The sequence below is a fragment of the Temnothorax americanus genome, unplaced genomic scaffold (genome assembly GCF_048541705.1).
Source record: "Temnothorax americanus isolate GAGA-0224 unplaced genomic scaffold, ASM4854170v1 Scaffold4, whole genome shotgun sequence".
Lineage (NCBI taxonomy): Eukaryota > Metazoa > Arthropoda > Insecta > Hymenoptera > Formicidae > Temnothorax > Temnothorax americanus.
Genome location: NW_027509547.1, coordinates 1,833,328 through 1,855,400, shown reverse-complemented (window position 1 = coordinate 1,855,400; position 22,073 = coordinate 1,833,328). Strand labels below are relative to the sequence as shown.

The 22,073-nt window shown below is 31.5% G+C and overlaps 1 protein-coding gene and 2 long non-coding RNA genes across 26 annotated transcripts in view; 2 read left to right on the top strand and 1 right to left on the bottom strand.

The window, feature by feature from the left end:
- LOC143902425 (uncharacterized) overlaps positions 1–22,073 on the bottom strand; it is a 77,426-nt gene that overhangs the window by 34,923 nt on the left and 20,430 nt on the right. For all 9 annotated transcript variants that reach the window (XM_077415308.1, XM_077415304.1, XM_077415306.1 and 6 more), the window contains one exon: positions 18,605–18,788. In XM_077415308.1, coding sequence (XP_077271434.1) covers positions 18,605–18,788 — 184 coding nt within the window. The remainder of the gene's footprint in view (positions 1–18,604; positions 18,789–22,073) is intronic.
- LOC143902435 (uncharacterized) lies at positions 384–8,039 on the top strand. 8 transcript variants are annotated; one of them, XR_013258372.1, is made up of 4 exons: positions 617–982; positions 2,353–4,443; positions 7,623–7,732; positions 8,015–8,039. It is a non-coding gene; the product is annotated as an uncharacterized LOC143902435 (long non-coding RNA). The 8 variants fall into 8 exon arrangements; XR_013258373.1 differs by lacking the exons at positions 7,623–7,732; positions 8,015–8,039 and adding an exon at positions 7,215–7,229; XR_013258374.1 differs by lacking the exons at positions 7,623–7,732; positions 8,015–8,039 and adding an exon at positions 4,945–4,959.
- LOC143902434 (uncharacterized) lies at positions 8,292–21,663 on the top strand. 9 transcript variants are annotated; one of them, XR_013258369.1, is made up of 7 exons: positions 8,292–8,314; positions 8,824–8,932; positions 9,795–11,016; positions 13,643–13,845; positions 14,078–14,287; positions 14,464–14,732; positions 21,511–21,663. It is a non-coding gene; the product is annotated as an uncharacterized LOC143902434 (long non-coding RNA). The 9 variants fall into 9 exon arrangements; XR_013258368.1 differs by lacking the exons at positions 8,292–8,314; positions 8,824–8,932; positions 9,795–11,016 and adding exons at positions 11,039–11,831; positions 12,129–13,440 and having other exon boundaries at positions 13,643–13,840; positions 14,159–14,287; XR_013258366.1 differs by lacking the exons at positions 8,292–8,314; positions 8,824–8,932; positions 9,795–11,016 and adding exons at positions 11,039–11,831; positions 12,129–13,440 and having other exon boundaries at positions 13,643–13,840.

The window sequence follows — 22,073 nt, the reverse complement described above, 5'->3', positions numbered from 1 at the left end:
TAAATATGTTAAACAACTTTAACTGCGATTATGGGCTATTTTCCAAGAGGTGTCATATTAAATAATTCATTATTACAGAAAAATCGATTTAAATTAGAGACACACAACCGCAGAATATATATAAAATAAATAAATTACGGTCAGACTATTTTAGAAAATAAAAAAATTAGAATAAAAAATATAAACAAGGTTAAAAAATATGTAGTAAAAAAATATAAAAAATAAGTAATTAAAATATTTAAAAAAATTACAAATATTTTTATACGCAAAAACATATACCATACAAGATTTAGCTAAAATAGCTTTAATCTAAAAACATTTCAATGCAAATTATATCGCAAAATTTAATCTGTATGATTTTTAGAGAGGTAGTGATAAGATTTTCTAAATATTTACATATAAATATACATATACGAATTAAATTTAGAATTTAACTAGCTATCATTTCTGCGAAGTATTGCAAGATTACTCATGTTTTTCATATTGAGTATAAATTCTTATCAAAGATATATGATTCACCTTTGACACACTATCGTGTAAATATAACGTAATATCTGTAATGAAAATTATCATAAGCCAAGATTTGTCGATTCGTGGAATTCTCTGTAAAAAATTAATCAGTCACTACGCAGCATCCGACAGAGTCTTTATAATCTCTGTCTTTTCAAGAATATTTCACACGTCGTACGCGTCGTTTAAACTTTATCGAGAGCAAACTTTCGAGGCAGTTTGTATTCTGTGACGAAAATCGAGAATGAAATTTTGCATCGTGTTATTAATTATGGCGGTGATGACCGCTGTTTCGTCATTGCCGATGAACGAAGATCAAACCGAGCCACCTACTACTGAGGAATCGGTGACAACGTCTCCATTCAATATCATAACAGTGCCGGAATTTCCGTGTCCATTTCCTGGTCAGCAACGTGACGCGAACGGAAAGTGTCGATTACGTTTGCAAAATCTCTAACATCAAGTAAATAAGGTAAACCTTCGTGATAATTTTGCCGAGAATCGTAGAAATCAGGAAGATATGCATATAAGGAAGAAAGAAAAGAATTTGCATGAAATGCATGAATAATTGGAATATTCGGGAAAAATAAATAGTACGTCATTGCTCGGGAGATTAGCGAGAAAACGCTTTCACCCTATCAACGAAGATATTTCATACGTCATATACGCGTCGTTTGGAGAAATCGAGGTCAAATGGTTTTGTGTGAATATCACAAAAATGAAAATTTGAGCCACGTTGTTAATCCTCGTGACGATGATGACTGTCGCGTTGTCACCGTTATCGGACGAAAAAACAAAAAGAGTCGTCTACTACCGAAAAATCAACGACAGTTAAATTTTAAATTCTCGGTCATTATAATGGTTGCGACGATCCATGCTCGATTATTTCATGTCCGATTGATCGGGATTCAAACAAGAAACATCGATAAATCTCCAAAATAAAGAAAATTAAGTATGATACATTCACGTAATGATTTTATTGAGTGTCATGGAAATTTTGAAAATTAAAAGATACAGGATAATTTAGAAGTTTTATCTTAAATGTCCGTCCGTCTCTTAATAGTACAATAAAGGCAATTGTTTATACAAAAAATTAATTGATCAAAAAATTTGGGTACGAATAAAGCTCCGTATAAGAAGACATATTAAAAGTGTATATTTTTATTAGGCATTTTTAATAATATGAAAAAATAAAATAAAGATGCGTGTCATATTAATTCCATATTCAGTATTATAAAAGATAAATTGTTTCTCAGATAATTTATTCATTTCTGTTATATTATATACACAGTGTATATCATTAACCTTATGAGATATATCGACAAAATTTTTTGACAAATATATTTGAACTCTATTTTTATTATCACAAATTTTATAAGACATTGTTACTTTAACATTTTTTAATTCAATGTTATGTAACTATTGGTGATTAATTTCTAAATGAACTTAACTTTAAAGTATGAATATCTCTGACATGTGCTTTTTCGAATCTGCTTTTTGAATATTCGTTTATTAGCGGAAATTTATGTCTCCCGTGCAAACTTTTGGAATTACTCTGGGAATAGCACGTATTTCCTCTTCCTTTTCCGGAACACTCCTGCCTATATTCCATATGTTTATTTCAGCGATCGTATTATCCTGACTCATTCCATAGCTGTCTGAATACACCAATAGAACAAAATTTATTGTGTGGTTAAGTGTGTGAGTGGGTGTATGTATGTATGTGTCTAAAAAAAAGAATACGAAAAAAAATTTAAAGCCACTGCACATAATTCTTCTTTTATGTCGCCGAACAAGAACTGTATTCATTCGTGAGCTGCTATTTTTTATATTCGTTTACAGATTCAACGATACGAGCGGTGTCATCCGAAAGCTACATCAGCAGTGAAATATCGTAACAACGTACGACGAGAGATTGGCCAAGCTATTTGTCTGCTTTACATTATCAGAGGAACGAACTATTTCGCAACCGATACAATTATCAAAAAAATGTATATTTTATTCTTTCTGTTACTGTCATTAAATTGCGGTAAATTGTGACCGCGTAATATGTATAAGTCCTGATTAATCGTAATAAGATGCTTTTTTTTATCTGTCTGTGCATCTACGCCCTTTTTATATGTTTATTTTTATATATAAAATAAAAACTATGTATGTACGTTAACAAAGTTTAATAATAAATAGAAAAAAATCTATAGAGTTGTATGTTTGTACAAACCGCACGTCACTATGTGTATTGAAATTTAAATGACAAATGGATTTTCGAATTTGGAATTGATTTTTCTCTAATGGACGTTTAGTAATAACTCCTACTCTGTATAGAAAAAAAATAACAAATATTGTTAAATAAAGTGTTATTAATGGCTGTGTGTGTGTGCAACAGTCCTACCGCGACCGCTTTCTTTATGTCAGCTGTATTATCAGATTTTGACATTTATTGGTCTAAATACGACGACGGTATTGTCAGTACGAAATAAACGCCAGCAATCGATTTTAATGCCGAATGTGCGGCAAAATGCAAAAATATGAGCCTATATATCTTTATCTGTTTTCCCATCTTTCTATATTCAGACATAAAGTTGTTTACCGACATGTACCTATAGTGACCTATTTTCTATCGATCAACGAAAGATTTTATTTTTAAAGACATCTTTAACTATGTCAAGATCGATATTAGTCTGTCACGTTGGTCTGTAGCTTGCAGGGTTTATAGCGTCTCGGGTGCAAGTCATAGAAAACGTGTGCAAAGCTGAGCTACCCTGTATATTACTTATCAGTTTGTTATAGAGTTGTGTATACGTCCCATTTATGTTAAATTTTACAGACATTTACTCTCTAGTCAGAAATAATTAGTCAAATCGATTCAATCAATTTGACTTTGATGCGTAAATGAATGGTCAATGTCGAATAGTGGTTGATATTTTTGTCATTTTTAAACTCATCATAATTTTTTTATGTTAATTGAGTAATTATAAATATTTCTATAAGACTTCTATGTCTTTCGGCCAATTCTTTCTACATCGAATACATAATATATACATATATCGTGCTTTCCGACTTTGCACTGATTTGATGTAGAGTTAGAAAGATATTAGAAATCTTCCAGAAATATTCGCAATTGCTTGATTAACATTATGTATATTATGTAAAAGCAATTATAATAAGGTCAAAGATATGAGAAACAAAGATCAGTCAATATTTGATATCGACTATTTATCGATGCATCGATATCGTATTGATTCAACTAAATTAATTCAACTAATTATTTCTGGCCAAAACGGGAAAGTAACGGAATGCTCTAAGTATTATATGCTATAAGTATTGTTATGCTTATTGACGACATTGATATCAGTAAATTTTGATTACGACGACCAGCGCGTTTTTAAATTGCACAATTTTAATTTTTATTGTAATGAAGCAAAGTGCATCGCGTTGGAAATAATATCTAAGTATAAATAGAAAATATGCGACAGCAGCGAAGCGGCAAGATACTCGCCGAGATAAGTCGAATAAAGAAGCATCAAGAGTGAGAAGCGTTCGAAGATTTCGCATAAATTACGAACAGAGTCAAAAGAAGTCAAGAAGAAAGAATCGAGAAAGGGGTAAAAATACGAAATTGGAGGTGCGGAGATTTTGATCCTTACTCGCACTTTGATTTGTATTTTTAAACTAAGAATTGTTACATCGTTTAGAAATGCTTCATGGGTATTTTGCTAATACTTGCGACGACAATGTTAATCTTAGTACTATCGACAGTCGATCAGGAGAATAAGAGTGAAATGCACGAGTACGAATATGCACGAGCCAAGCTTAATGTTACCCCGCGCACAGCTATAACGGTACCCTCGAGAATTACAGACCCGTGTCCAGAAGGCCAGAGAAAAGATTCCAGAGGAACGTGTCGCACGCCGGTATAATAATCGAGAAACACAGGTAACTGTTTCTTTAAAACAGTGTATTTAGGTCTGTTAAAACAAATTATCTTCAAAAGCAGAATACAGATTTCAATTGGACGTGGTTAAATCACGTGCGATTATACTCTGGATTCGTAATTAACGCGTTACGTAAATTCTTATGAAAACCCTGGTGCGAATGTTTCCAATTTTATACATTAACAGAATATTCCACACATATTTCTATTTAATATATTTTCCAGCCATTTTATTAATAATCAGAGAATAAATATTTAATTAACTGTTTATTAACGTTGGTGACATTGATAGCTTTGAATGTTACAGCATTAAGTAATTTAATTGACAATAATCAACCAAATACATGTATATTATTTTTTTATAAAATTATAGTAAGTTATATAACAAAGTTATATAACAACAAAGATGTAAAAAAAATTATCCCATCTTAACGAACTGTGAGTTATTATTTTAGAGTTTGTTTAAAGTGTAAATTTGTATCTCTGAAAATTATACATTCCAGCTTTTGACAGATTCCTTCCTAAAGTACATGTGCATTTATGTCTATTTGCAAGCTGCGGTGGATATCAAAATTTCAGCAATATCAGATGAAAGCTAAAAACGAGATCGTAGAAAATATCGTAGCAACGACAAAAGGGTGAAAATATTCTGTGTTTTGTATCCGCAGGTTTTATTAATAAATTCACACTGTATATGTTAATTTTAATTGCATTGTAATTATGTGTGAATATTTACTAATTGTAAGATATCTAACAACATTATTAGAGTCGTATATATAAGTTCTGTACGTTCTACAGCCCAGAATACATTTTATATTATGAAAGAAATTAAATTATATTTTCTCATAACGCGTTAATTCGCGCATGAAATGCTAAAAGCGTAATTGTTGAAAAGCTAAAAAGGAATGCAGTTAGTTAGCAAGCATGAGAACACACAATGAGTCACAAAATGAGATTCTGCTTCATTATACGTATTATTGTTTTTTTTTTCGTCAAATTATAATTTTTCTAAATTTTAATTTTATAATTCAAGATTGCTTTTAATTAATACTAAAATTTAATCGCGTCTAGAGAGTATTTCTATATCCAATATCACAAAAAATATTAGATGCTTATATTTTCACCTTACAGCTTGCATTTATATTCATTTGTCGATTTGTATGCCGTGATCGTCGTGAGCTTTGTTTCGCGACCGTTGTAGGCTGCACTTACTTGACACACATTGTGATTCACGGATCTCAAAAGACTAGAAAGAGAGAAAGAGAGAGAGACGCAGCTAAAGAAGTAAATAAAAACAAACTTCTTTAAATTTACGTTTTCTAAAATAACGAGAAATGAATCGATTAAATTGTTTTTCTTAATTTTTCTAACAAAACTGTACTGCTCCTTTTGATATTAAACCTTATCATACTTCATTAGTTCATATATATAATAATAGCTTTATAAGTAATTATCAACACATTTAGTATAATCTTCGAAGTATTTTTCTTTATTTATCTTTTAATAATAAGAAGCAATTTTTTATTTTAAATATACCTATATATACCTATATATAACTATTTGACCTTCGTGTTTTTTGTGGCGTTTGGGAAGTCCTGTCGTTATAACTTCTCGTTTGAGTAGAAAAGGATATACTGGTTCATAACCGGTTCTTTCAAAAGATGATAATGAAGCTTGAGAAATCAGGATGATTATAAATAGGAGAGATGTATAGCAAATAATAATGCGAGTTTGCCGATAGGATAAAGTGTGTGTCGAATTGTAGTATTTTTTATTTTAAATTGGTAAAAAAATAGAAAAAAAAATACAAAGAAATAAGCGAAAAGAGGAATTTCTTAAAATTTTTTTAAGTTATTTTATATTTGATAAAAGAAATAAATAGAAAAATTAAGACTTTTAAAGAAACTTTTTAAAAATAAAAGAATGGAAGATTTATATAAAACTTATTCGACTACTTCGTAAAAATAAAAGAATAGATAAACAATATATGATGTTTAATTTTATATCTTTTAGATCACACGGAACCTTTAGATTTTTACAATTAACACGATGAAAATATTCCTTAACGTTTCGCTAGCAATCATGTTAGTGGTGACCATAGTGATATCACTAGCGACGTGTATGACCACAACTACACGTATTAGCGTAGTCGCGTTGAACCATTTTTTATCATAGACATTTCTACGAGACCACCTTGCTCCAAAGGACAAAGAAAAGATGCTCACGGGTTGTGCCGAACGCCATTACAATAGGGAAGACGTGCAAACTTAATTATCAGTTTAATATTTCAAACCCATTCCCTAATAGAGAGGCGGCGTAAACCCTCGAATATAATCACGCACCAACATTTTCGGGAATATAACGCAAAGCTGCGAGAATCAGGCAGATTATATATGCGAATATTGTTCAAGCTATTAGGAAAACAAATTTTAATGGCTGAAATTATTAAGCATAGCAACGTTAAAGCGTAATATTAGTTGAAGCTAAGCTAATACACGCAAATTTTTACGTTCCTTTTTCATTATTTTAATAATCTAATATTTAGAACATAACACAGATAACAGGGAAATGTGAGTTTTCATATACAATACAACTGAGACAAATTTTTGATGTGTACTGTATTTTATGTAAATGCTATAATAATTAATAATTTTGAAATACCATCAGAAATTCTAATCTCTCTTTACATTTACATTTTATATATATTTTTTAGTTTTATATATAGTTTAAAAAATTTATTTTCTCGTTATAATTTTTATGTATTTTTTTGCAGGTTCAAAATGTGACTTGTAATTCTAAACTCAATGAATAATCCAATCCGATTAACTAATTTAGAAGAGTACCTAATATGTATAAACTAATCGATTATAAAAAAAAGATATCAATTTTGATGCTAATATCAGTTGTTACGTTATTTTGTAAATCCTACATTACAATTAATAAATTAATTCAATCTTTCAAAAATCTTTTTTTCTTCAATATCCAGTTTAATAATTTTTTTTTATAATTGACAAAAAACTTCTAAAGTATTCCGAGATATATGGGAGTCCGTACTAATTCACGTGTTTAACCTTCGATTCGTATCTCAGCAATTATAATGTTTCGTTAATTTAAAAAAGAGTATGTTGATTCATACTAACCAGTTTTTCTTATATAATGGTGGTAAAATTTACGTAAACAGGAAAACATGTGGATTATATATAGAGAGCCTGAATAGAGAAATAGCAATACGAATTAATCTGTCGAAACGATCAGCTGCAGTGGCAAATTGAATTTGCTGAAGAAATTGCGGTAAGATTGTAAACCACGAAAAAATTAAAACAAAACAAATAGAAAAGATTGTCTTTATTTCAAAGGATTTAAGTAAAAAGAAACAAAAAAGCTAAAACTATCACACAAAGTTCTAAACATTATAAACAATTACGTACAACAAATAAGATAGAAAAATATTTATAACACATCTGGAAAAATTAAAAGAATCAATAGAAGAAATTTATATAGAAACTCTAAAATTTCGGCAGAACACGAAACAGAATAAGAATTATATTTGAAATTTAATTCTTTCTTTTTTAGTTCGCGAAGGAAAATCTCGCACAATGAAAGCATTTCTTAATGCTTTCTTGATAATCACAATAATAGCATTTGTGATACCATTGGGAACATGTGAACCTAATACGACAACTGAATATACCACTGAATATGGGACCGAAAAAGCTGTATTATTAGGTATTGGAAGCAGCACCCACATCCCTTTTCACCGTCATTTCATAAAGGTTCCTGCGAGGAATGTGAAACTTGCTTGCCCTGAAGGACAGAAACACGATGCTCGCGGAGTATGTCGCAAGGTGGTGAAATAACGACGGCAATTTCCTGGTGATTAAAACTAATTTAATATTTCAAAATTTATTTCCAATTGTGATAAAAATAACATAAAGCTATAAACATGATTTGATTCCCTCAGGTCAATCAAATCAGATTTGATCAAATTTCATAAAACACAAAACTACGAGACTACGAGTAAATTCCGTGTCTGGATATTGTTCAAGCTGTTACGAAAACTAATTTTAGTAACAGAAATTGTTACATATAAAAATATTAAAATTGAATTAAATTAATTTTTTTTATTCTTTACCTGTTTTATTCTTTTTAATAATCTAAACGTTGCATATTACATATTCAATGAAAATGAAGGTTCTATAATCCATAGTTTACCAAGAAAAATTATTGAATATCGATACATGCACGCGTAGGAATACTAGAATAATAACTGCAATAATATAATACTTAAAATATATATACTGTCAGAAATTTTAATATATTTCTTTTCTTAATTTTTATTTTATATATGCTTCCCTGTTTTAACCTTTTATATTTTTTTGCAGGCTCAAAAAAAATATTAACTTTTATAATTAAAAAGTCACTAATTCGGTTAAAATGACGCACCAATTTAAAAAATAAAAAAACAATATACGACTTATAAAAAAAATAAAAGTGAGTAGATAATGTTTTTTATGTTAATAATGTCAGCTATATTACGTGTTGTATGAACTATAAATTCTTTGATGTACGATCGACAAATTAATCCGCTCTTTTTTGTTTTTTCTTTAGAGATCGTTCTTTTTTATTTTATTAACATTTACAATTATCTTCTAGTAACAAAGAATAATTTATCAAGTATACTTCAAAATAATTAATTGTAATATTTACTTGTTTAATCTCCGCGTTTCTAGATCTTATACTTTAGCCATTTAAATTTATTGTTTTTTTAAAAAAGAGAATCTAAATATCTAACCGGTTATTTGTATGACATATTGCACAATATATATCTATATAATATAGTAGAGACACCTCTTAGTGTGCACTTTGTTGACTAAACAATCAGACTTGCAGAAAGAATCTAATGTACGGAAAAAGACAGACGCGCGCGATATTGTGGTAAGATTCTAAATAATAAAATATTACAGGAAAAAAAGTGAAAAGAATTCTTTCAAAGAAAAATCTAAAAATATTACAAAAAATTACCATTCAAAAAATATAAAAATTATTTTAAAAAATTTCGGAACTTTTTATGTCAAGAACGTAGTCGTTGTTTATATCAGATAAAAGCATGAAATAAAAATAAACAGCGTTGAACAGATAAGCATTCATATGTTTACTTCAACTTCAATAATCGTTTTACAAAGACAAAAATCTTGACATTAACAGCCGTTCAAAGATATAATTCTATTTTTGAACAATTTTTTAAACGCATTTATTGAACAAAGCTTATCTAAAACCATACGTTCTAGCTCGCAACAGATTTTTTCCAGAAATATGAAACGTGTCTTTAATGTTTGCTTTCAAATATTTGCAGAAACTCAGCTTTTCAAGTATGTCAGTTGAAAGTTATACATGCGATGGGAAGTTCCAAAATATCATAGCAGCAGCGTACGTATATCGTAGCCAAATAGCGCACAGAAATATTAAATACTTCTACATATGAATATTCTATCTTTACTAATAAAATTTCAATAAATTTATATATTACACACAATGTGTTATATGTGTAAGCTTGATTACCTCGACTGTGTACATGTATATTCATTGTAGTATTGAGCTTGTCAGTTTGCATAAAAAAATGCGCTAGTTTATAATAAATTTTTCCATTACGTTAATGGAATATAATCAGGAGAACACATGAGGTTATATAAATAGTAAATGCGCAGTAAAAAAGAGTGACAATGTGTGTGCTTATTTCCCAAAGGTATATAAAGTCGACCAGCGCTGCACTATAAGAAAAACGGAAGGAATTCTTGTAAGTTTATAGACGGCAACATAGTTATAAAGCGGAAATATTACAAAGAAATAAAAAAGAAACTGCGTTCGAAAAATATGAGAATATTATCAGAAATTTCAAGATAAATTTTAAAGAAAAACATGCATAATAGAGCTGCGAAGAAAAGTTGCGAGTCGTCATTATAAAACGTGATGTATTCAACGGAAATAGCGTTACGTATTTTCGCTGTAATTCTTATGTCTATTATAAAATATCGCCTCTCAATATAAAATGAGATATCCATATCTAATATCTAATGCTAAATGTGCGAATTATTGATACGATGAGGTTATCGCATATTCTTTAATTCTTTTTAAACTTTGCTTCATCCTCATATATTTAAATATAATAATTTCGTGGAAACAAATTTTTATTCGCTACGTATCCGTTATTGATAAGTAATTCATCATTTTTCATATATACTATCATCTATTGCATCAACATCGATAACTAGTGCTTATGCTTATATATAAAGAAACACATCTTTATATAACAATCACAGTCTCTAGATTCTATAAAGTGACCGTGAAACTTCGCGTTTTCAAATCACTGTTTGAAAATGAAGTTATTCGTGAATATCCTGCTAGTAATTGCGGTATTATTAATGGCCATTGTGATTATACCTGGAATTTGTCAAGAAAACATAACTGTGTTCACAACCAACATGATGATATTCGTACCGGATAGAAATCCTTGCCCGTTAGGCCAGAGGAAAGATCGTCACGGAACATGTCGCGTCGTCGTTTAAGACGCAGAGAAGGTATTTATTGTGTAAAGTAATTATAAAAATATGAGATGAGAAGCAAAAAGACCATATGTATTCTAAATGCACCTATCGTACCTCTTCTTTACTGCGTATTTTTCCTACGTTCTTATATTTAAATATGATAATTTCATGCAGTGTTTATTCGTTGTCTTTTTTTACCATTTATATTACGAGCTCCTTTTAGCGAGGCGCAAACTTAAAAAGATTTTAAGTATTTTTAGACGTATCAAGAAATACCGAATTGACATTTATACGTAGATAAATCTTTGTAGCAATCGTAGTTACTTGATTCTCTGCAGAAATTTAAATTTCATTATTAACCAGTTCCGGCGTGAAGAGACTTACGTAACCGAATGAATATAAATATCGGACTCCCGATAAACAATTGATAAAGTTCGTTTATGTGTTAGCGCAATAAGAGTCAAATTTGTGTAAATCAAAACTTCGAGACAGTGGAATATATAATACAAACGGGATTTAAAAATATTTCATATAATTAGAAGAAAAGGCAATTGCAAAATAGTAACGAACGATATTTAAATTCCGATATTTAAACAGTCTTTTTATTATTTCCTGAGTTTTACGATACCGCTTGAAAATGAAATTTTTCGCAAGTATCCTGCTGATAAGTGTGATATTGGCAACTAGTATGATTGTATCTGGAGCTTGTCAAGAGAACACAACCGAAAAATTGTCTGGATCTCTAGACCTTCTCATAGATGTTCCATATAGAAATCCTTGCCCGGAAGGCCAACAAAAACATCGTGGACAATGTCGTAAAATCGCGTCTTAACAAAGACATGGACAAGGTAAAGATAAGAGAGAAAATGGAATAAATTCAATATTTAATATTAAATGGCAAAATGTGTATAGATACGAGATGTCATACATATTTCTTCATATCTTTATCTATAGTTCTGCTTCAGCTTTATGTTCAAGTGTAGTTATTTCACGCAAGGAAATATCAATCCGGTACATTTTATTAAGACACGCGGCAACAACTCGTTCCAAATATATATATATATATATATATATATATATATATATATATATATATAGATACAACAATTCGCCGCGAGAGAGATGTTATTGCGTATCTTTTCCAGATTGACAGGCTTTTTGGAATATATTTGCTACGCGTTACAGCCACGTCCCATCAATAATCCTATTTTTCAAAAATCTCCCGACGTATGAAGGTTGATACTTGACATAGGCGAATAACTAAATATTTTTAAATGGTTTATCGTTTCTGCAGAAACGATCGTGAAATTTTGTTAATAAAAATTTTTCAACGACGGAAAGATTTGTATAATCTATCGATTAAATATAAATATTATTGCCAAGAATGTAAAAAAGGAGATACGAGCCTATCTCTTTTTACTTGCATCTTTCCTGATTTGTATTTAAATCTGATGATTCCTCGCGAAATGTTTATTTATTAAATTTTATGTATAGTTTTGCGTTACAATGCCTTTCAGGATGCGATCCTGTTCTTTTTGCAACCACGTTTTTTAGCGTATTAAGATTAAAAATGTTCGATGGCTACAACAAAATGCAGAGAGTTTCATGAAATTTTAATATGTTGTTCTGGAATGCAAAATAGAATTATGTGAATTTTTTAGGAATTTTTCACCGACCCGTTTTGAAAAAAATCTACTCCAAAACCTTAAAAAGTACAATTTTTGGATTAAATTTTTTTCAAAACAGGACGGTAAAAAATTCCCCAAAAATTCACATAATTCTATTTTGCATTACAAAACAACATATTAAAATTTCATGAAACTGGCTGCATTTTTAACATAGGTTTTTATGGGAAATAATATATTGCATATACCTTCAGAATGAAATAAGTGCAAGAAAAAATTCAAATGATAAGGAAAGAAAAATATGCACATGTAACTTAATAATTTACAAATAAATGAGCAAAAGAAAGAGAAAGGTTACCGCATATTTCGTAGAAAAATTAATTATTAAAGCATAACGTGCTTGATTTTTCGTCTACTAGACTGCCACGGTCGTGAACGACGTGAACAGCAGCACGCATTATACGCACGCGGCGACCAATCAAAGCAATCCCCTTCATTCCCACTACTTCAAACGCTGGTGCGCTGTTTCCAGAACTTCCGCGTCCCACTACTCCCTCCCTCCGATGAAGCCATCGAACCTCCTTAATACTTCTTGTGCATATCTATGTAAATGTTGTAATTAATGATCTCCATATAACTTGTTAATTCTCGGAAACGATTGTTGAATTTCATTTAATAACCAGTTATTCATAACAAAAAGGCTTGAGCGAAAAAATATAAATATCGGGTCTGCGACAGGCAACTCGTACAGTTAGTTTGCTGGGACCATAGAAAACAAATCTGTGAGTCAAGAAAAAAGTTGTAACAACTGAAAATTAATAGAAGCTAAAAGGTAAGAAAGAAAAATCTGACGGAAAGCTCGAAAAAATGAGATATCTAATTGTAAAAAGAAATTAAGAACATTATATCTTTTAGAAGAAAAAAAGATTGAAAAGAACGAGAAAAAAATAAAATATTAAAAGTATACGTAAGGATATTTGAGAAATTCGATTTCTCGAACCTCTTATTATTTCCTGAAACTTGTAATATTGCAGAAAAATGAAATTCCTGGTAAAGATATTGCTGGCAATTGTAATATTGGCGGCTGTAATTCCACCTGAAACTTGTCAAAGATGGCGAAAACCCGGGTATGGTAGTATTATAACTGCTCCGCGTAGAAGTTATAGGCCTTGCCAGAGTGGCCAACGAAGAGATAGGAACAATAAATGTCGCCAAGTCGCTTAACATGAGATGTAAGGTAATTGTTACAAATACAAAATGAGATATCCAAATATCTAGAGCTAAACAAAATTCACACGAGCCTCCTATATTATTATCTATTTATACACTTTCTCTTTTTATCTTCATACTTATAATATAATTACCTCGCGAATAATTAGCAGCACATAATTATCTGTTTATTACATTTTATAGCACATTAAATTTAATTGTTATGTATAAATATCTAAACCTTGTTTTTTCTAAATAAGCTGCGGTTTCTATCTTGTTCGAATATGATCGTGAGATTCCGCTAATAACCAGTTTCTTCCACTATGCTTACCCAATCGAAGAGATATAAATAACAGATTCGCAAGAGACAGACTGCAGAGTTTGTTTACTTACTGGAACCAAACGAGCGAAATAGTGAAAAGAAAAACTTGATAAAAATTCGATAAAATTAAAAAAAGATAAATAGAAAGGTAATTGACAAGAATTTCAAGCAAGTGCATTTTGTAAGAGAAAAAATTAAAATTAAAATTTCAAATAAAATTAAAGAAGAGTTTAGTTAGACTAAAAATTTAGAAAAAAGATAATAAACAATATTTAAATTTTGACTTTCCGACCTTTTTATTATTTAAAAAATCGGGTTTTGCAGAATTATTTGAAGATGAAATTGCTCGTGAACATTTTACTGATAATCGTGATAATAACGGCCATTGTGATTTCATCCGGCACTTGTCAAGAAGAAACATCGACAAATGAAACACCGATGAATGAAACATTGTTAGAAGAAACGGATGACGACAACTTCCGAGACGTAGTTGTACAGAGTTTTATAGTTGTTCCAAATAGAAATATTAATGATTGTTTGGAGGGTCAGAGAAAAGATCAACATGGGAGATGTCGCGATGTCATTTAATACAGGTAACTGCTAATTTAAAATTAAATTTATGTCTTACATACAGTGTTTGGTAATGTAGCGAATAAGGCAATTCTTGTAAAAAAATTGTATCAATTTTTTTCACCAATATTTAATTGCGCACAATTATATTTTTTCAGAGTTTTTTTAATAATAAATATATCTTATAGTTCTCTCAAGTATAGAAATTATGATAAAATATAATTAAAAATTTGTCAAAATAGTTTTAATCATTAACATTAAAAGTATTTATATTTCAATATCTTTAGCAAAGAAAATTATTTCAATTCTCGACAAGGAAAAGCTTTACGTGTGCCAGATGCGCTTGTTGCTGAACACTTTGTGTAGGATAAAATTTTAAGTTAAATTTAATAATGTCAGGACATTTTACAACACAAGTTTTAGTCTAAATAATGAAAAGGATCGGGGAAAAAAGAAGTTTCTTCTTTTGAGACTGATAAACTCTTTGCAGTTTTCTTGCTGTCTTTCTTCTTGCGAACTGTTTCCAACGTCTCTCTTATACGAAAGATAGCGGACTCGGAAAATGCGTAACGTACTGATACATTATTTTTATTTATTTGAGTTCAACCCGACAAGAAAACCGACTGAAAGTTGCTCAAAGAAAATATTTCCCGCACATTTTTATGGTAGCGATAATTCAAAAAATATAACAATACCCTATACGTATTCCGCAATGTCAATCACACATCTATTCTTCCCGTTATGAATTAAGAAAAACTACTGGAAAGAAATTTCATTTTTATTAAAAAACACGTGGCAATTCCTTCGTATTGAAAATTTTGAACCAGTTGCTCAACTGCCGAGAAATTTTTAAGGAAGTATGAAGCTGGTTCGGGATTTTTTATTTTTTTTTATTGAATACTTCAACTATTTTCGTATTCACGTGCAAATAGTTTCTATAGTTTGACGGAGTTTAACGATTTCAAATGAACACACGGAAGAATGGGAGCGATTCTACGTTGCGGGGTTGGCTGGGCGGTAGATCTTTGGAAAACTTCCGCTAGATACGACAGTTTGTTGGCAAGCAACTTCACTGCTAATATCGACAAGGTTGCGTCCGAGCGAGTTGGCAACTTTAGTGTAACTTTCCACCGTCCGTTCCATCTACTCACTTGTTGCCCCCCTTGCGTACGCGGGGGCAAGCAAGAGCGCGATGGGCGAACTATCATTAGCTCGGCATAATGCGACTATGCGGTTGCCGTTTGTGCTCTCTCTGCCGCGCACCAGTTTCGCCGATTCTCTCAAAGGAAAACACGATCGCGAACTCCCCGTATATTTCACTGTCGCGAAATGACATAACTCTTCTTGCTGACTGTGCCAGTGAATATTCGAGCGCCAGTCCACAGCCACGATCTCTAAATACCTCTATCCCTTATATTAACCCTATTGCGCTCTGGATACCAATTAGATTGACTTTCAAAAATTTTGATTCTGAATCACTTATAATTAGTTGTATATATAATATTAAAAATTACATTACTTTAATTATATTATATTAGTTATATTTTTTACCGTAGCGCTAATATCAATGCGAGTGCGAGGTTATTTTGTTAGTTTTAATTTTCGTTTTCCGTTGATTTGGCAAAAGCATGTTTTCCACATAAAGTTAATTCTCAAAGAAGTTTGATTGATCACAAACATAATTTATGAACAATGTTATTATAATTATGTCTTATGCTTGGAAATAAAGAATTTTCGCGATATTAGGCAGGAAGAGAAAAAAAGAGATAGAGAGGAGGATAGAGGATCCATAAGGCGCTTTTCTTTAAAAAGTGCACTTTCATATTAGGAGAAAAGACGTAAGCTTCTCTACTTATTTATCAACTAAAAGTACAATGCGTCGCGATACATATACCGGAATAATAAATATAATAATAAACTGATTTGATGGCACGGACATTCTTCAAGCTCTGCATTGATGAATAAAATATGAGAGAGAATATAATATAAATATTGGATAAAGAATATACACAAAGTATTTCGATAAAACTCTAGCTCTATTTTCAGCTTAGAACAGTTTTCATATATGATGAAAAACTATTCTTCCCTGTCCTTTCTTCGATAAATATGTAATCCTTCCTCGTAGGAAGTGCGTCAAGTTTATTTTTACCAATCACCATAAAATAGACAGTATAGAATTTACATTTATATATATATATATATATATATATATATAAAGTATAGCGACAGTTAAATTAATTCACATTATTCATTCACGATAAAATCCACCTCAAAGTTAATTAAAAAGAAAATCATTTTGTCAAGACGTTAAAGTTTTGTTTTTTTAATAAATAACTTTCAAATACGGAATAATATTGCTTCTTCGAGGGAACACTGACTTTAAGTTTGCTTAAGGAACCGTAATCGAGACTATCAAGTTACTTGATATCTAGGTAGTTGGTTGAGACAATCTATATATATCGTGCAATCCCCCTCGAGAACTCATTACGTTTAAAATATTGGATATCCCCAGATTTTCTTCATTTATTCTATTTTTCTTTTCTTCCCTTTTAGATTCATTAACGAAAAAGACATCGCTATTGTGAAGCGCGCTCGGGAAATGATATCTTTATATAATTTTTGCGGAAAAGTGGAACATCGAGAAATGTAACTGAATATTAGAGAATATTAGAGAGCGTCATTAAAAAAATTTAACGTTAATATTACATGATCCTTCATATTACTTTTCTTTTTTTATATCGCGACGGCTTTATTACGCCAATGATATACCAATCTGCTGATCAAATTTATGTCGTAATTACGATCAAATTGACACATTGGACCTATAAAACCAGTTTCCCGAAATATTACAAGGGGAGCGATCAAAAGAATTCTGATACTTTTACCATCAAGTTGAAACGAATCGCTATAAGAGAAAGAAAATTTATGGAACCTAAATTTTTACGTAATCAAATTGATGAAGGAAAATGTTAATTACTGTTGTTACAGTTAATTACTTCTTTCACTATACAACGTAATTCCATCGTTCTCTGAGGAAAAAGTATTTTACGATTAAATAAATCCTGTAATTCGCTGATTCTTTATTTTTCAGCGCAAATTCGCCAGTAAAAGAAAGTTCGACGCTATATATTTCTCGCAATGTTACGATTTAGCGAAAATATTGCACGTTATCGCATTCTAGAATCTTCCAACTCCACGAAACCTTTGACACTTGAATTTTCGGATTCTTGAAATTCTTCCAAGTTTTCATTCTAAGATCTTTATACATTTTCCGAGGATTATCAATTCAAAGATCCTGAGATTCAAATACGATCGCGGAATGAAGATGACGGTACAATTTCTCGAGTGGCGCAGGCTCCTTAATTTACGAATAGTAACGTGTGTACGTTCATAATGTAAGTGGCACTTACATTAAGCAGCGTTCTCTCAGACTTTTATCTGTGCTCGATCTTTCGATACAACGTAGTTAAAGATTGATGAGTTGCCGTAATATTTCAATAAGGGAACCGATCATATTCCAATAATGAATATTAGAAATTATTCATTACGTTCAATCTCATGTTTATATCATGAAACCTGATATAAATTCAGATTCCCATCTATATTTATATTCGAGTATTTTGCACGACAGATTAAACATTGGAAATTTTTCGTTATGTTTCGGCACGTAAACAAATTCGATTTACAACGTTACGTGTAATTAAAATTTGGAATCGTTCATCCATATGGGAGTACGAGACACGATAGCCGAGTAAGAGACAAAATGCAAATGTATATGGTACTAGTAACGTATGAGAGTTACGAAATACCTTCTCGTAGACATTCTCGATTTATTAATAAGGGAGCGCTAAGTTAATCGCGGACGTTTGATGTGACGAAAAGAATCTGCACTCACTTGAAGAAATACGTATCGTTGATGTATCCGAAGAAAGGTACGGTGTACGTCAGCATCCAGATATTGCCACCCCCGCAGTCGTAATACGGTTTCGACCATCTGCCATCCTCGTATTTCACTGTCAAGATTTCGTCCTCCTCCCTTTCTGTGTGCGCGCTTTCGTTCGACGTATAAATGTGAAATCCTGGAATAGAGCGACAGAGAGAAATCATTAAATAGGTCGAGTCTCTATTCTTCCCCGAAATTTAATTAAAAGATATCTATCCTAATGACGACTTAATTGGTATATGTAATTGTTGATTAACTTCTAATTTAATGTAAAGCAATTATAATTTCTTCTATGTGTTAATACTAATTACTATGTAAATTAATCAATATCATATCAGCATCAAAAATTAATTATGACATATTTAATCAAAATTTAACCGCACTGTTCGGATTAAAATTATATTTCAATCAGATATTTTCCTCTAATTGTATCAATTATTATTTATCTTGACATTCGCAATTCGATAGTAATTATTATTTGTCATTTATCTGATTACCTGAAAATGAAAAATATATCTTAAACAAAATATATCTTAACATTAGGAAACATAATGTATGTGCGTTTCCTTTAGACACGTTATATTTGTTCTCACGCAGTAGCGTAATTTTTCATTAATTCTTTTATTTCATTATTTTAATCTTTAGGTCGGACTCGTGTTATATCTTTTCTTCGGGGTATCTGAATTAATTTTCTCAAAACTATTATTACTTTATTTCTGCTCTGACCGTTCACTGAAACAACGTTTCCAGAAGTTAATCTCCAGAAATTCAACGATCCAGACGCCCGGCTCTCTGGAAATCCACTGTGTAAGGCACCGAGTAAGATCCTGGTAATTCAAGGATCTAACAATAAGAGCCTTGCACGTGTATCTCAGTATGTGCGGCGTGCACACTGCAGGAGAAAGTATTAAGGATTCGTATAAATATACGAGGCAGAGCGGAAGGAGGTGCCGCGAGGAATCGTCTCCAAGTTCTCCGGGTAGATAAAGGAAACGAGCTTCGTCGTATCTGTTTTTCTGTCGACTTGCTACTCGCTTATCCCGCCTTGCCTCTCGCCACCGGCGTCGTCGTCGTCGTCGTCGTCGTCGTCGTCGTCGTCGGTCACAACGCCGTTTTCTTCCTATATTGAAGAAATTGCTGAGCTTTATCGGTCATGATCCCCAGAATGTGAAAAACGTTATTTGCTCAATTTTCCTCACGTCGTGCCGTGAGATAATCGATGCCGTTTCCAGCATTGTCGTTCGTGTAATATAACACACGCCACCGTAACCGTACTTTTTTCGGCCATGTTCCACGCGCCATTCGTAAATGGAACTTTTTCTTCCAACGTGGTAACATCTTAGTTTCGAACTCTCGGACATGCTATGCATCTCAGATTATATTAAGAGTAACGGAACTTGCTATCGTGGCAAACGGTAATAAAATTATGCAGCCTCGTAAATATTTATCAAGGTGGCTTTCGCATATACTTAAACCGGTAGGAATTAGAGCTGCCACTTAAGATTATTACGATAAATCTTCACGTTCTTTTAAGTTGTAATTATCTATAAATTTCAAATTGACCCTGTCAGTTGTGATTAGTCATGATGACATTGACTAATGACAAATATGACTGCGTTATCTTATATTTGTTATATTTAAACACCCCCCTATGCATAAACATATGTATATGTATTGTATATTTGAGAAAATTGTTGCTTTAAGAATGTCGCGCGTTTTATTACCAGACAGAACAATTTAACATAAATATGGAAAGAAATAAGAAAAGATAATATTATATTATCTATGAATGTGAAGCAAGAATATGTTTCCCACACAGCTTCTCTCATATATTCATTCTTTTTTAACGAAACTTGTTATCTAACTCGACTGTTCATATTTAGAGAAAGGACACCCGTATTTTACGGCTCGCGTACTCGAAACAAGATAAAGATATATGACCGGCGCGTGTGTCAACAGTTAAAATACTGTAAAAATATGACGGAAGACACAGCTTGGGAAGATAAAATAAAAACGATACGTCGCGTATACTTGCTTAAGTAAGCTCGTAATAAATTGACAAGTGAATATTACAGAATAAAGTAGCCGTGTATGAAGGTAACCGAGCAAGAGAAACGCTTTTAATTAAGACGGTCTTAATCAAGACGCGTTTTTATTCTCGAGGCTGGCGAAAAATCGGGGAAGCGCCCTGATACGGCGCCAAGTCGTAACGCGTGCTCTTTTCTTTTTTTTTCTGCTCTACCATTTCTCGTCCTTTACTTCTCATTTCTTTCCCTCGTTCCCGTCCTACCTGCAAGATCAAAATCCCAGCTTGATTTATCCTACAGTAATTCCTCCTTTAATACATATCTTGCTCTGAAACCTGTTTAGGAAATGTGCACGTCTATTAACGCTATTGCGACGAACGGTAATCGTTCAAACTCTTAAATACCCTTGAATTCTTAATCTTTAAGCTATCTCAACAGCAATTAAAAATACTTGTCTTCAAGTCGTTAAGTAAAATTTGTTTCGCAAACTCGTTAAAGAGTTCTATCGGCGAAGTACTTTCTAACAATGATAAGATATCTTGTAAAGAATTCTCCTCTTCATTTAACTTCGACAAATTACGAACGTACCGATATACGAGAATTTAGAATTTTATTTTGTTTTTACTTCTGCACGTTTTTGGTACAAATCTCGAAAAATATAGAATTTTTAATCAATACATTTCTGTGGAAACACACGCGTTATTGGAGACTTGAATTCTTGCTCTCTGATCCTTGAAAGAATTCAAAGAAGACCGAATGTAGTCGCAAAAGGCGACGAGCAAAAACACCAAAAGATTTACTGACGTAGAAAAATATTCAATTTGATTTCAGGTCAGCTCCAGTGTCATTAAAGTCGGCAAAGACGGGCGAAAATGGAAAAAGCAGAAGGGAAGCATTTTAAAGAAGCGTCTATATATATATATATATAGAGAGAGAGAGAGAAAGAGTGGAATTAAATAAATAAAATTCTTTTTATACAGTGTATGTTACTCTAGATCGAATCACTTACTTTATTTCCTTCATGTCTCTTTACGATGTTAGCAATTCTTCACCACATTTCTCAACCGTTTCATAAAATGCACGCACGGTATGCGAGAAACATACGTTATATCTTGCAACATTTTCCTTCAATATCCCGTTGACAAAAAATAGCTGATTGATGGTGGAGTATATTATTGATTTCTTGGACACGTTACCATATCCACTCTTTTTACTCGTTTTTTCTTTTAATTCCGAATCTTGAACCATCTAGATCCGCGTCTGTGAATTGAATTTATTATATACTTAGATATTTGATACTTGACATATTTACGAACTTGGATCTTTTGAATGTGACATTCTTGAAGCGCTCTCACAAGTTTGAATTCTTGGAATCTTGAATTTCCGATATTTAT